This window comes from Scyliorhinus canicula, chromosome 16 (assembly GCF_902713615.1).
Source record: "Scyliorhinus canicula chromosome 16, sScyCan1.1, whole genome shotgun sequence".
Lineage (NCBI taxonomy): Eukaryota > Metazoa > Chordata > Chondrichthyes > Carcharhiniformes > Scyliorhinidae > Scyliorhinus > Scyliorhinus canicula.
Window position 1 is genome coordinate 10,904,691 of NC_052161.1, and position 14,906 is coordinate 10,919,596.

The window sequence follows — 14,906 nt, forward strand, 5'->3', positions numbered from 1 at the left end:
CAAGAACTCAACAGGGAACATTGACAAATGGCACATCGACAAAACAGTGATTGGTTGCAGTGCAGAACAAGGGGCCAAACAAAGCAAATACATGAGCAAGAGCAGCATAGGGCGTCGAGAATAGTGTTCTTACAGGGTACAGATCAGTCCGAGGGAGAGTCGTTGAGGAGTCTAGTAGCTGTGGGGAAGAAGCTGTTCCTATGTCTGGATGTGCGAGTCTTCAGACTTCTGTACCTTCTGGGACACTTCAATCCCCAATTCCGCACATCTCGCCACCCTTTCACCATCTCCTTTTCTAGCCTCCCTTTCCAAATACTCATCAGACTGTCTTTTAACTGTTACAGGCTGGGAAGCTCCTCGGAATAGTTTCCATTCCGTAGCGGGGATTAGAAACTTTGGCTTACGTCACACTGGATGGTGAAGTCACACCTTTGGAACAGAAAACCAGCCGGCGTGTATAATATCAACCTCTTTACCTTCCCAGATCTCGGTTAAGCCCCGCTCAGATTTTCTCTGTTCCACTAAAAAGATGCTCAGTTTCCTTGAGCCTTTGAAACAGGAGTGAAATTTGCAGCCCATGTCTCATCCTCTGGGACATTGAAGCTCTGTAGCAATCTTGGCTATAGTCCTGACTGAAATTAGATAGCTGACAATGGGTCAGGGGTCACACATGAGACGTTTAAGGGCACACGGACAGACCATGTGTAAACAGAATCAATGTCACATTGAATCCATCTAAATACCCAAATATTGAATGTTCTGCCTCCGTGCCCGCTATCAGTACCTGACAGGGTGAGATGCAATCTGCTAACTGAAGTGTAAATACCATCTCCTGCTGTTTGGAACCCAAAGGGGGAACGAAAAGTATAACTAGGAAGGGGGGGGGGGAGGGGGGGGGCGGAGAGAGATGATTGAAATTCGATGTCCCTCCTGGGGATAATGGTGAAAATCTTAGTGGTTGTTCCTAAATGTACAGAAATATTTTGTCCTTGGAAAGAATAAGACTTGCATTTCGAACTTTCTTAATTGCTAACTTTCTAAACTTCAAAACACTCCCAAGGCAGTTTACAGACAATGATGCAGGAAACACTACGGTTAATTTGTACACAGTAAACTGCAGTGTCATAATTGCCACAGAATCTGCTACTCATTAGTGCGGGGGATAAATATTGGCCAGAACACAGGAGACAACTGGCCTGCACTTCCTCGGCGTGGAGCCCTGGGATCTTTAATGTCGACCTTGGAGAGCAGATGAGGCTTGTTTTAACGTCTCACCCAGACAGTGCAGCACTCAGTCCTGCACAGGACTGTCAACCTTCAGTCTTTAGAGTGGGACTTGAACCCACAGTTGAGGTTATTCCTTAAGGCCCCTCCTTCTCAACCTTGCCCCTTGCCTGAGGTGCGGTGATACCCAGGTTAAATCGCCACCAGTCAGATCTCCCCCTTAAAGGGGAAAGCAGCCTACTGTCGTCTGGGACTGTGGCAACTTTACCTTACCTTGGGCGGCACGGTAGCACAGTGGTTAACACTGGTGCTTCACAGCGCCAGGGTCCTTAGATTTGAATCCCGGCTTGGATCACTGTGAGGTGCCTGCACGTTCGCCACTCACTGGTTTTGCAATTTCCATTCTTCCGTCCTACTCCAGAACTCTCATTCCTCCAACTGACAGCTTGTGCATCCAAAAATGCCCCACACCATGACAACTGACTGAGCTCTACTTTCTGGAATTCCCTCCCTACACGACTCCACTCTCCTCTTCTCCTTTGATCTTAATTTTTGTCCTAGCATCATTATTATCTAATTATTGTTTTCCCACTAAATATTCTGTGAACCACATTTGGATATTTCGGATGTTAAAGATGCAATTTGTCTTTGAAAATATTTCCAGTGAACTTCTTACATTCTATATCACAAATTCATAAAGGCAAATAAAACCAACACATGTATCAACAAAAGAAGTAGTTCCAATCAATGATTGTAACAATAGCTTCCCTTAATGACTGTGGCTTCACAGCGCCAGGGTCCCAGGTTCGGTTCCCCGCTGGGTCACTGTCTGTGCGGAGTCTGCACGTTCTCCCCGTGTCTCCGTGGGTTTCCTCTGGGTGCTCCGGTTTCCTCCCGCAGTCCAAAGACGTGCACGTTAGGTGAATTGGCCATGATAAATTGTTCTTACGGTCCAAAAAAAGGTGAGGAGGAGTTATTGGGTTACGGGGATAGAGTGGAAGTGAGGGCTTAAGTGGGTCAGTGCAGACTCGATGGGCCGAATGGACTCTTTCTGCACTGTATGTTCTATGTTTTATGTTCATGTCTGCATGGGTTTCCTCCGGGTGTTCCGATTTCCTCCCACAAGTCCTGAAAGACATGCCTTTTTAGGCGAATTGGACATTCTGAATTCTCGCTCTGTGTACCCGAACAGGCGCCGGAATGTGGCGACTAGGGGATTTTCACAGTAACTTCATTGCAGTGTTAATGTAAGCCTACTTGTGGCAATAATAAAAAGATTAGTATTAAAGTTATTGTTGCAAATTGTGACAGAATGGCATCAACTGCTTCCGTGCCCATTCAAACCTCAAGACGCGGCCTCCATGATGCCAGCTCTCCAAGCCGAAAGCAAACAAGAGCCTTTCACCCCCAGTTCAGTTGGCATGTGAATACCCCATCGCAGCCCTGGCTTACAAACCGAGATAACGAAAGAGAAACCGCTAGAAAATCTCAGCAAGTCTGGCAGCATCTGTAGGGGGAGAAAACGTTAGCTCTTTTCTCTCCCTGGCTACAGATGCTGCCAGACTTGCTGAGATTTTCCAGCATTTTCTCTTTCGTTTCAGATTCCAGCATTCGCAGTAATTTGCTTTTATAAACCGAGATACTCGGGGCAAAGTGAAGTGGTTAATACAAAGGTTTTCAAAGTTCTTTGCATCTCTTTGCAACTGATGAACTTATTATATTAATAGCTTTCCCTCAGTCCTAAGTAAATAACAGTGAAATTATCATTAAATTATCACCATATGGGCCTGTTTGCCCCTTCAAAAGACAGCACTTTACACAACCCACGAGACTAATAAAACATACAATTCTTCCACTGCCGATAAATAAATTGGACAAATACATACCCAGCTGTCAAACAGGGATTGCCAAATGTAACTTGGACTATCTCTGCACCATGCCACGCTAATCCCGTTTTATTATAAATAATGTCACAGTATTCTCTGACCCAATGAGAGAGTAGCAACATTGCTGAACTAAAATCTCTGTCTCCTTGCCTCTGATTCATCTTCTTCACAACAATGACGTGTGTTTATATAGCACCTTTAACATTGTAAAACTTCCTTACGCACTTCACAGGAGCTTGATCGAACATAATTTGGCACGAGCCACGTAAGGAGTTGTGAGGAAAGTGATCGAAAGCTGCTGATCAGATTATTCACAACCTTGGTCTCCTGTTTGACTCCCAGGTTGAGTTTCTGACCACGAATGATCTCCATCACAGAGACTGCCCCTTACCGCCTCTGCCTCAGCCAATCTGATGTTCAACTTACATCCGTGCTTCTGTCAAATCCTGACTTGACTATCCCAATGTTCTCCCAGTTGGCCTCCCCACCACTGCGCTCCATAAACCCCTGTCTTACACCACATCCTACTCTCTCAGCACCCCTTTTTAATCACAGAGCATTATTGGCTCCTGATCTGCCATGCTCCTCACCATTTTCTGTCCTCATGTTCAAATCCCTCCCTACCTGTGTATCCACTTAGATAATTACAACTTCCTCTCCCTTGAACACTGCATTCCCCTGACTGACAACCTACCCAACTCTTGTATCATAGAATTTACAGTGCAGAAGGAGGCCATTCAGCCCATCGAGTCTGCACCAGCTCTTGGAAAGAGCACCCTACCCAAGCCCACACCCCCACTCTATCCCCATAACCCAGCAGCCCCACCCAAAACCAACGGCAATTTTGGACACTAAGGGCAATTTAGCATGGCCAGTCCACCTAACCTGCACATCTTTGGACTGTGGGAGGAAACCGGAGCACCCGGAGGAAACCCACGCAGACACGGGGAGAACGTGCAGATTCCGCACAGACAGTGACCCAAGCCGGGAATCGAACCTGGGACCCTGGAGCAGTGAAGCAATTGTGCTGACCACTATGCTACCGTGCTGTCGTTGTAAATTCATTCTCCGAGGCGCTGCTCTCCCCAACACCTCCCTCTCCCGCTTTGTAATCATTTCTTTGATCAAGCTTTTGATCTGCCCTCCAAATATTTCCTTCTTTGACTTAGCGTAAGGACCTCTGAACAGAAAGCCTAGGAACGGAAACAAGCCATTCAGTCCCTCAAGCTTGTCCAATGATTCAGTCTGGTCATGGGTGGCCTGTTCTTCAACTCTATTTACCTCCTTCTTGTCCTGACCCAACAAAAACCCATCTCAGTCATGAAAATTTCAATGGGCCCTCCATGTACATTAGAGTATAGAGTATAACGTTAAACTTGGGGGCCGACCTAGCTCAGCTGGCTGGGCAGCTGGTTCATGATGAAGAGCAAGGTCAGCAGCGCGGGTTCAATCCTCAGACCGGCTGAGGTGTGGTGATCCTCAGGTTAAATCACCACCAGTCAGCTCTCCCCCCTCAAAGGGGAAAGCAGCCTATTGTCATCTGGGACTATGGTGGCCTTACCTTACCTTATCTTTAATGTTAATCTGCATCTAGCTCCATAATGCCTGACTTGGGATTGCCCAGTGACTGAAATGGAAAGAGTTCCATTCTAGCTTGCCTTAATGGGTTTAAGAAGGAATAAATTGATTCTGACTTACTTTCAAAGCTCATTGATATCAACTTAGAATTGCCATGATCATCAATACTCCCTTTTCTCCTGACCTCTACTTTTGTTTTTAAATTTAAAGTCGTCAACTCATTTTTCCCAATTAAGGGGCAATTTAGCACGGTCAATCCACCTACCGTGCACATCTTTTGGGTTGCGGGGGGCGAAACTCATCCAAACACGGGGAGAATGTGCAAACTCCACACGGACAGTGACCCAGAGCCAGGATCGAACCTGAGACTGCAGTGCTAACCACTGCGCCACCGTGCTGCCCCATGTTCTCTACTTTTACATCCTTTTGTGAATGTGTTTAGTTGAACATCAGGGACACATTACTTCACAGTCATGCTGTCGACAGCCACAACAAGAGATCAACACAAGTGGCTGCTACAGAATTTACATTATCAGGGAGTAGAAACAAAAAATTCCCTTCCCTACTCCTCTTGCCTGGTGGGAAGTGTGTAGCCACTGCCACCATTTACGCCTGAAGGTGAGGTAAGCAGACGGACCACTTTTCTCTCAGCACACATTAGAATCACATTGCGCAGATCCCAGAAACAACTTTTACAACCCATAGCTTTTGGGGGGGGGGTGTCATGCTTACATCTTTAATAATTTTTAACACGATGGAAGAAAGAAGATTCACTATTGTGTATTAGTTTGAAAGCAAATGTTTCCCTGAGGTGGAATCTAATGGCAATCAATAGTCTCTTGGGAGTTGCCACGGCAACCGTATTTTGTTCCTGATTTCTTAGTCCATCTGATTTTGGAGAAATTTGGGCGGGAGTTTAGTTCTTGATTCAATTTCAAGAGGCGTACACGCTCGGCAAGCCCAACATTTAGTGGCCGCGAGATGTAGGATTGGGGCAGTTTGAAAAAATAACCGAGTGGCTTGCTAGGCCACATTGGCCTGCAACTTAGCCTGATCCTTTGTAGGCCAGGCTGGGTCAGGATGTAAGCAAATCAGATGGAATGTGGCATGTTTGTAGTCACTTATACCGGTACCAGTTTCTCTCACATTTCCAATTTTTTAAAAACTGGATTTAAATTCTCAGGCTGCCATAATGAGAACTCATGCACTCCGGGTTATTTGTGTAGGCCTCTGGATTACCAGGTTAGTAGCGTATAACTACCACATACACAGCCTAATTCTGTGATCAACAGAATACCAGAATCATTAGTATAGCTCTGCAATATAAGCATAAAGAAATCGCTGAGGTGCTCCTCAAACAGTATGTGATGGTTTCTGAGGTGTTATGACTACATTTGCTCCCTGTATATTTACCTATCTTCTCTTTGGCTCTTATTTATTTTCTCTCCTACAACTGGCCTTCAATGTTATGACTCTGCTGGCTGCCTCCCTTGCTGTTTTTCTATGCCACTGGCTTAGATCCGCGTACCCTGACCCGATATATATATACCTTTGCCGCCTTGCCAGATCTTTAGAACTTTTAAATTTATTTTTCAACGGAACAAAATGACCGCACTCAACATTCCATTCAACAGACAGTCAATGTTCACCAAAAACCCCGAGCAAGGTCAGTTGAATTGCAGCTGAGGTTAAAGGGCAGTAGTTTGAAGCGTGCCTCCCACACATGGAGTTTTGCTAATCTGGATTGATCGTCTCAGATTGATTTATCCTCTATCTCTAAAACGCACCCCCCCACAGTGGAGCAGCTCCATGCGTTGGTCTGGGAAAGGTTTCCCATGAAGCAGCAAAACGTCTGAACAAAAGTCCATGTGCTAATATCCTCTTACAATGTTTTTAGGGTCCTGTTCAAAAGACCTGATAAATCACAGGTTGAGTATCTTTTACCTGTAAATCTGAAAACCAAACACATCCAAAAACCGCACTTTCTTTGAAATACCTTTAACGTGGGCAGAATAGTTTTTGTCTGAAATGTTTACCTTGCGATTTTATGGTGAACATGTCAAATAGAAACTTGTTACTGACACCACGTACGTATTATTCATAGACCATAAGTAGACCAGAAAGAATAGGAACAGGAGTATGCCATTTGGTCCCTCGCGCCTACTCCGCCATTCAACAGGATCATGGCTGATCCAACATTCCTCACGTCCTCTTTCCTGCCCTTTCCCCGTAACCCTCGATTCCTTTCCTGATCGAGAATCCATCTAACGCAGCCTTAAATATACACAAGGTCTGTGCCCCCATAGTTCTCTGTGGTAAGGAGTTGTAAAGACTTGCAAGCCTTTGAGAAAATAAATTCCTCCTTGTTGGATTGACGGAATGTAAGGAACTTAAGATTTATTTACAGTAGAAAAAAGAATATGTCCACTGGTTCCAGAATGGACTACCCAACCACATTCGGACCGGGGTTTTTTACCTCCTGTTTTGCTCTCCCGCTGATGAGCGAGTTCCGCCCCTCAACGGGGAAGCTTGGACTCCACGAGACACACACACAGCCTAATCGGCCAGTCCAAGTGGGTCACGTGTGGGTTACAACACTCCTCATCTCGGTCTTAAATTGTCACCCCTTTATTCTGAGACTGTTCCCTTGGGTCCTCGACTCTCCCATGAACGGAAACATCCTCTCAGCATTGACCCTGTCAAGCCTCGTAACAGTCCCAAATTTTTCAATGAGATCACCTCTCATTCTTCCAGATTCCAGTGTGCTCCCAGATACTCCAGATGTGGTCTCCCCAGTACCTTGTACAGCTGCAGCAAGACTTCCCCACTCTTATACTCCAACTCCCTTGAAATAAGGGCCTACATTCCATTAGCCTTCCTGATTACCTACTGCACCTGTGCACTAGCTTTCTGTGTTTCGTGCACAAATACCCCCAGGTCCCTTTGCTTTGCTGCTTTCTGCCATTTTTCTCCATTTAAATAACTCTGTTCTTTTGTTCTCCCTTTCAAAATGAGCAACTTCACATTTTCCCATATTATGCTCCATTTGCCACCTTTTTGCCCTTTTACTTAACCCAGCATTATCTCTTTGCTAATTGCTTGTATCCCTCTCTCAATTCGCCTTTCCATTTATTATTGGGTTGTCTGCAAATTTGGCTGCAGCGCTTCCCTCCTCCAAGTCATTAATATATATTGTATAGATCTGCGGTCCCAGCACTGATTCCTGTGGAATCCCACTGGTTACAGGCCGCAATCCTGAAAAAGACCCCTTATCCTCACTTGTTGCCTCCTGCCCATTAACCAATTATTTATCCACGTCAATATACTACCTCCAACACCATGGGCTCTTATCTTATGACAACCTTTTATGAGGTACCTTGACAAACGCCTTCTGGAAGTCCAAATACATCACATCTACTGGTTCCCCTCTATCCACTCTGGTTGAGAATTTCTTGAAAACCTCTAATAAAATAGTCAGACACGATTTCACTTTAATCAAGCCATGTTGATTCTGCTTGATTAGATTCTGATTTTCCAAATGTGCTGCTATTGCTTCCTTAATCATTGATTCCAACATCTTTCCAACAGTAAATGTCAGGCTAATTGGCCCATAGTTACCCGCTTTTTACCTCCCTCCCTTTTCGAATGGCATGTCACATTGGCAGTTGTCCAATCCTTTGGAACTTCTTCAGAATCCAAGGATGTTTGGAAAGTTACAACCAATGCACCCACTATCTCTGTAGCTACTTCGTTTAGGATCCTAGGATTCATGCCTTTAGGGCCAGGGGACTTCTCTGCCTTGAACCCCATTAGTTTGTCAAACACTACTTCTCTAGTGATGATACATAATTGCTCCCCCATATTCTTTAGTTTTAATAGGATGTTTGAAGTATCTTCCACCATAAAGACTGATGCAAAATATCTGTTTAACTCCTCTGCCATTTCCTTGTTCCCTGTAACTATCTCCCCAGGTTCATTTTCTAAGGGCCTTGTGTTCACTTTGACCTCTCTCTTTCTTTTTATATATTTAGAGAGGTTTTTATTGACAATTTTTGCATTCCTTGCCAGTTTTCCCTCTTGTCTATTTTGTCTCTCTTTAATACCTTTTTAGACCTCCTTTGCTGGATCTGAATTCATCCTAGTCTTAGGGGCTATTGCTGACTTTTGCCTCCTTATATACTTTTTCTTTAATATTCTCCTTAACTTCCTTGGTTAGCCATGGTTGGTTTATCCCTCTCTTAGAATCTTTCTTCCTTACTGGGATAACTTTTTGCTGATAGTCATGAATTACCTCCTTAAATGTCTGCCACTGCTTGCTTGCTGTCTTTCCTGCAAATCTATCTGCCTAGTCCACTTTAGCTAACTCTATTGTCAGTTCATTGTAATTCCCTTTATTTAATTTAAGCACAGTTGTTTCAAACCCACGTTTCGCACTCTCAAACGGAATATTAAATTGTACCATGTTATGATCACTATTTCCTAGGGGATCATTTACTCTGAGTTCATTTATTAAATCTCATTACCCATTACCAGACTTAAGATAGCCTGTTCCCTTGTTGGTTTCATGACATGTTGCTCTAGAAACTATCCCTAACGCACTGTATGAATGAATTGTCACAGCTACCCTTTCCAACTTGATTAATCCAAACAACATGAAGCTTAAGGTCACCCATAATTATTGCTCTTTATTTTTACATGCTCCCATTATTTGTTGATTTACACCCTTCCCTACAGTGAGGATACTGTTTGGGGGTCTATGCACTGCTTCTACCAATGTTTTCTTCCCCTTGCTGTTTTTTTTACATCCATCCAAATGGAGTCTACATCATCTGAGGCTCGATCGTCTCCTACAACTGTCCCCATTTCATCTCTTATCAACAATGCTACCCCACCACCTTTTCCTTCCTTCCTGTCTTTCTGAAAGGTCAAATATTAAGTTCCCAGTTTTGAGCTCCTTGTAACCACCTCTCCGTAATGACAATGGGATCATATCCATTTTCCTCAATTTGCTCCATCAGGTTGTCTCCCTATTTCCGAATGCTTTGTACATTGAGATGCAACGCCTTTAGGCTTGCCTTTTTGCATTTTTAGCATCCTTACTTTCCTTTGCACTGTGGACTTACTTGACTCATGCCCTCGATTACTCTGTCTACCGGATTTGCGTTTTCATTGTTTTATTTTATTACTGCTCTTATTCCTTGTTACTCTCCCCCCTTGTCACCCTGCTTAGGTTTTCTTCCTCTGCAATTCTAGTTTAAGTCCTCCCTAACCACACTAGCAAATACTCACCCTGGGACATCAGTCCCGGTCCTGCCCAGGTGTAACCCGTCCAGTTTGTACTGGCTCCACCCCCCCCCCCCCCCAAAACCAGTCCCAATATCCCAGGAATCTGAAACCCTCCCCCTTGCACCATCTTTCCAGCCACGTATTCACCCGATATGTCCTGCTATGTCTAATAGCAGGGCAGCACGGTAGCATTGTGGATAGCACAATTGCTTCACAGCTCCAGGGTCCCAGGTTCGATTCCGGCTTGGGTCACTGTCTGTGTGGAGTCTGCACATCCTCCCCGTGTGTGCGTGGGTTTCCTCCGGGTGCTCCGGTTTCCTCCCACAGTCCAAAGATGTGCAGGTTAGGTGGATTGGCCATGATAAATTGCCCTTAGTGTCCAAAATTGCCCTTAGTGTTGGATGGGGTTACTGGGTTATGGGGATAGGGTGGAGGTGTGGGCTTGGGTAGGGTGCTCTTTCCAAGAGCCGGTGCAGACTCGATGGGCCGAATGGCCTCCTTCTGCACTGTAAATTCTATGATAATCTGACTAGCACATGACACTGGTAGTAATCCTCAGCCTACTTTTCAACTTACTTCATAACATCCTATATTCGGCTTTTAGGACCTCACCATTTTTATTTTAACCTGTGTCACTGGTACCGATGTGTACCATGACCACTGGCATTTCATCCTCCCCCTCCAGAACGTTCTGTAGCTGCTCTGAGACGTCCTTGACCCTAGCACCACGAGACAACATACTGTCCTGGAGTCTGATTGATGACCACAGAAATGGCCATCGATTCCCCATAGAATTGAATCCACTGACTATTGCATTCTCACACTTTCTCTTCCTCTGCCATATAGCAGAACCACCTGTGGTGCAACAAATGTGGCTGTTACTGATTTCCCCGAAGAGGTCATTCCCTTAAAAGTATCCAAAGCGATATATCTCTTTTGCAGGGGAATGGCCACAACCGGTTCCTACACTGCCTGCCTAGTCTGCTTATTCTGCCTGCAGGTCATCCATTCACTTCCTGCCTGCGGAGTGACTACCTTTCTACACTTGCTGACCCCAATACTCTCCCCCCTCGTGGATGCTCCAGTATCCCAGGCGCCCCTCCAACTACAAAACCCGGCTCTCCAAGAGCTGCAGCTGGAGACATTTCCTGCACACGTGCTGGGTATGTGTCCGGCATCCCACGTAAAGCAGGAGGAGCAGGCCGGCACGGTGGCGTAATGGTTAGCATTGCTGCCTCACGGCACTGAGGTCCGAGGTTCGATCCCGGGTCACTGTCTGTGTGGAGTTTGCACTTTCTCCCCCTGTTTGCGTGGGCCTCACCCCCACAGCCCAAAAGATGTGCAGCACGGTAGCGTAGTGCTTATCACAGTTGTTTCACAGCCCTAGGGGTCCCAGGTTCGATTCCTGGCTTGGGTCACTGTCTGTGCGGAGTCTGCACGTTCTCCCCGTGTCTGCGTGGGTTTCCTCCTGGTGCTCCGGTGTCCTCCCATAGTCCAAAGATGTGCAGGTCGATTGGCCGTGATAAATTATGTCCAGGTTAGTGGGGTTACTGGGTTACGGGAATGGGGTGGAGGCGCGGGCTTAAGTGGGGTGCTCCTTTCAAGGGCCGGTGCAGATTCAATGGGCCGAATGGCCTCCTTCTGCACTGTAAATTCTGTGATATCTGTGATGTGCAGTGTAGGTGGATTGGCCATGCTAAATTGCTCCTTAATTGGAAAAAAATAATTGGGTAACTCTAAATTTATTTTTAATAAAGCAGGAGGAGCAAACGGTGGTTTTAAGCTCTCCTGCCCTGAGTTATCCCTTTTGATCAAACCTTTAAAGGGTTCTTACCTCTGAGTCTGGCAGACTGTTGGTTAAAATCCCACTGCAGAGGCTTGAGCTGGGCTGGCACCAAAGTGGGTGTGCCACACTGCAGGTGTGCCACACTGCAGTAGGTGCCACACTGCAGTAGGTGCCACACTGCAGTAGGTGCCACACTGCAGTAGGTGTGCCACACTGCAGTAGGTGCCACACTGCAGTAGGTGTGCCACACTGCAGTAGGTGCCACACTGCAGTAGGTGCCACACTGCAGTAGGTGCTACCATTTGACCCAGGCCCTGTCTCCTCCTCACGTAGGTGGAAAAGATCTCACAGCATTATTTTGAAGATCAGGGGAGTTCTCTCTAGCATCTTAACCTAATATTTATTCCCCAGCCAACATTATTAAGATAAAATGGATTATCTGGTCATTATCACAGTGCTGTTTATGGGAGCTTGCTGTGTACAAATTGCTACATTACAACAGTGACTACCCTTCAATAGGTTGGCGGGGGAACTCTTTGGGAAGTGCTGTGGTAATGAAAGGCTCCATCGGAATGCAAGGTTTTAGTTTCTTTATGAGGCAGACTCACGATTGGCAGGTAGATAAACTGCACCATGTCGACTTCTGAAATTAAATGAAATGAAAATCGCTTATTGTCACGAGTAGGCTTCAAATGAAGTTACTGTGAAAAGCCCCTAGTCGCCACATTCCGGCGCCTGTTCGGGGAGGCGGGTACGTATAGGATCCCCTTAACCATGGTCTTGCTTTGTTCTAGGTCTGTGCAGCTGAATGGTCGACCGCTAGTAATGATAGACGATGAAACGTTCCCCGAACTAAAACCAAGAACTCTACGAGCCGGAAGAATTGTGGTGGTTCCCCCTCTATCCATTGGATTCTACGTGGTGAAGAATGCCAACGCCCCCTCTTGCAAGTTCCGGTAGCCAACGTTTCCCAGAGGCCAGAAACCGGTCACCTTGTCCTGAACAATATTGTTAAAAATAAAATCGGCTGACAGTTTGTGCTCCTGCCTGAACATCCTCTGAAAGCAGGGCCTGAAAAGTCCTTGACTGAAAAGTTAAAATGTGATGTCCGTCTCTTCTGCAAGCCCCCCCCAACTCCACCCCCCCCCCCCCCCCCCCCCATCTACACCTGCCCATCTCTTTCTTGTAGGTTGTTGTCTGCCTCACAGAGCGACTAACCAGCTACAGCCGTTCCTTTGTTGTAATGGTCCTCAATGAGTGACATTTGTTTGAAAGACAGAACCATCCACGGAACAATTTTCATAACCACAGCAGGTTTGCGGCTCAGCCAGACTCTGGATCGCACATTGACAATGCCTCAAGGCATCTTCTGTACAAAAGAGTTATTTTTCTAGTCAGATAGTGTAAATCAGGCCCAAATCCCCACTGCAACCTCTACAAAACACCCAATTAGTTGCTTTGCTACTGTTCGTCTGGTCTGTGTAAGTGGAAGAAATGTGTTTCCATGTTTGCAAACTAGCTTCTGCCAACTTTCCTGATGTCTTATTGGTTCAGCGCAGCTGAGCCAGCCAGACCAGGAGCACTCCCGGTCCCATCGATGATCTGTGCTGAGTTAGTTGATCTCCACTCCATCACAGCTAGGGTGACTGCCATAACTGGTCTCCGTGTCCCTAATTTAGGGATATGTGGGGGTAAGGGCTAGGGGGTGTTGTGTAAATCAGCCAGTGTACCCACGTCATTGACCACTGCTGGAATGTGTGTGTGTGTTATCTATGGATGACAACTCATTTAGACATGGCCATGATCTCCTTCATAACTTGTTGTTTGGGAAATCTGGGTGGCTGGCCGGAGAGTTGTTACATTCCTCGGTAGATCGGAAACAGTAGGGAGAGAACGGAAGGAAATGAGAAACTCCACCAAATTATCTGCTTCTCTCATTCATAAAGTCCATATTGTACTTAAAGCAACTTGTGGAGTATTACTGTTACGTTAAAGATTAGCACAAATTCTATCCAATCATCTTTTGTTTTTGAGCTATAATTGAATGATACAGTACAGAGTCTGCCATTGTGTCTGTCAGCTTTTGGAAAGAGCTGTTTAATTAAATCCTATTGCCTTGCTCGTTTCCCATAACTTAGAATTTTTTACCCTGTGAAATATTTATCCAATTTTCAAATTCAATGTAGAACATGTATTGAGAGTATCACCCTGATCTTTTCCCTGTATCAATCCGTCCTTGTGGTATATAGAATAGCCACACATTGAACCATTCTACCAAGTTGGCAACATTTCAATACAAACATACCAATCAGGAGCAGAGGCCAGCCCCTCGAGCCTGCTCATGGCTGATCAAATTGTAACCTCAACTCCACATTCCCGCCAACCTCCTGATCATCTTTCACCCCCTTGCTCATCAAGAATGTTATCTCCCTCTGCCTTGAAAGTATTCAAAGACTCTGGATGCGATTCAGCGGACTGAAAACTAAGTCCACTTTTGGGGGGCCTTTGGTGGGTTATTCTTGGCCGCTATCCAATGGCCGCTGATCTCGCCAGCAGGAACGGCTGTTCACAGATCAGGGCGCCATTTTTATTGGCATAACACATACTGGCAAATGTGCCTGGGTGTTAGGGAGAGTGCCAGGGTACCGCCTTGCCCTGTCTCCAACCACCCAAGGGTCTCTTATGGCCTGCGTGACCCACTGAGGTGCTGTTCCGCCTGGTCCACCTTTGAGTGACCAGAGCTAAATGGCACCCTGGCGTGGTATCGCAAGCACGGCCATTGAGTCGCGGGCGCCGGATGAATCCGGATTCCGGGATTTGACTGAGTTGCAATTGGCCTGGCGCAGAGCCTGATTTTGGCCTCTGGCGCGAGTCACCCGTTGATTCAGATCCACGGCGGGCGCAATGGGGTCGCTGAATCACGCTCTCTGTTTAACCACATTCTCCTAATCTCTGTCTCACATGGGCGATCTCTTATTTTTAAAGAGTGACCCTGAGTTCTACATTCTGCCATGCGAGGAAGCACCCTCTATACTTCCACCCTGTCAAGACCCCTCAAGATCTCAAGCTGCTTGTGAATTTGTCAACGTTAGTTAATAAGACAGCATCCTCTCTGGGGAAAGTAATACTTCAATCTATTTTGCCTT

The 14,906-nt window shown here is 46.0% G+C and overlaps 1 protein-coding gene across 1 annotated transcript in view; it reads left to right on the forward strand.

The window, feature by feature from the left end:
- Window positions 1-12,892, forward strand: part of hpse2 (heparanase 2) — a 279,913-nt gene extending 267,021 nt beyond the window's left edge. Inside the window, exon 12 of the mRNA XM_038822233.1 lies at window positions 12,555-12,892. Coding sequence (XP_038678161.1) covers window positions 12,555-12,720 — 166 coding nt within the window. The 3' untranslated portion in view covers window positions 12,721-12,892. The remainder of the gene's footprint in view (window positions 1-12,554) is intronic.
- Window positions 12,893-14,906: the final 2,014 nt, after the last annotated feature.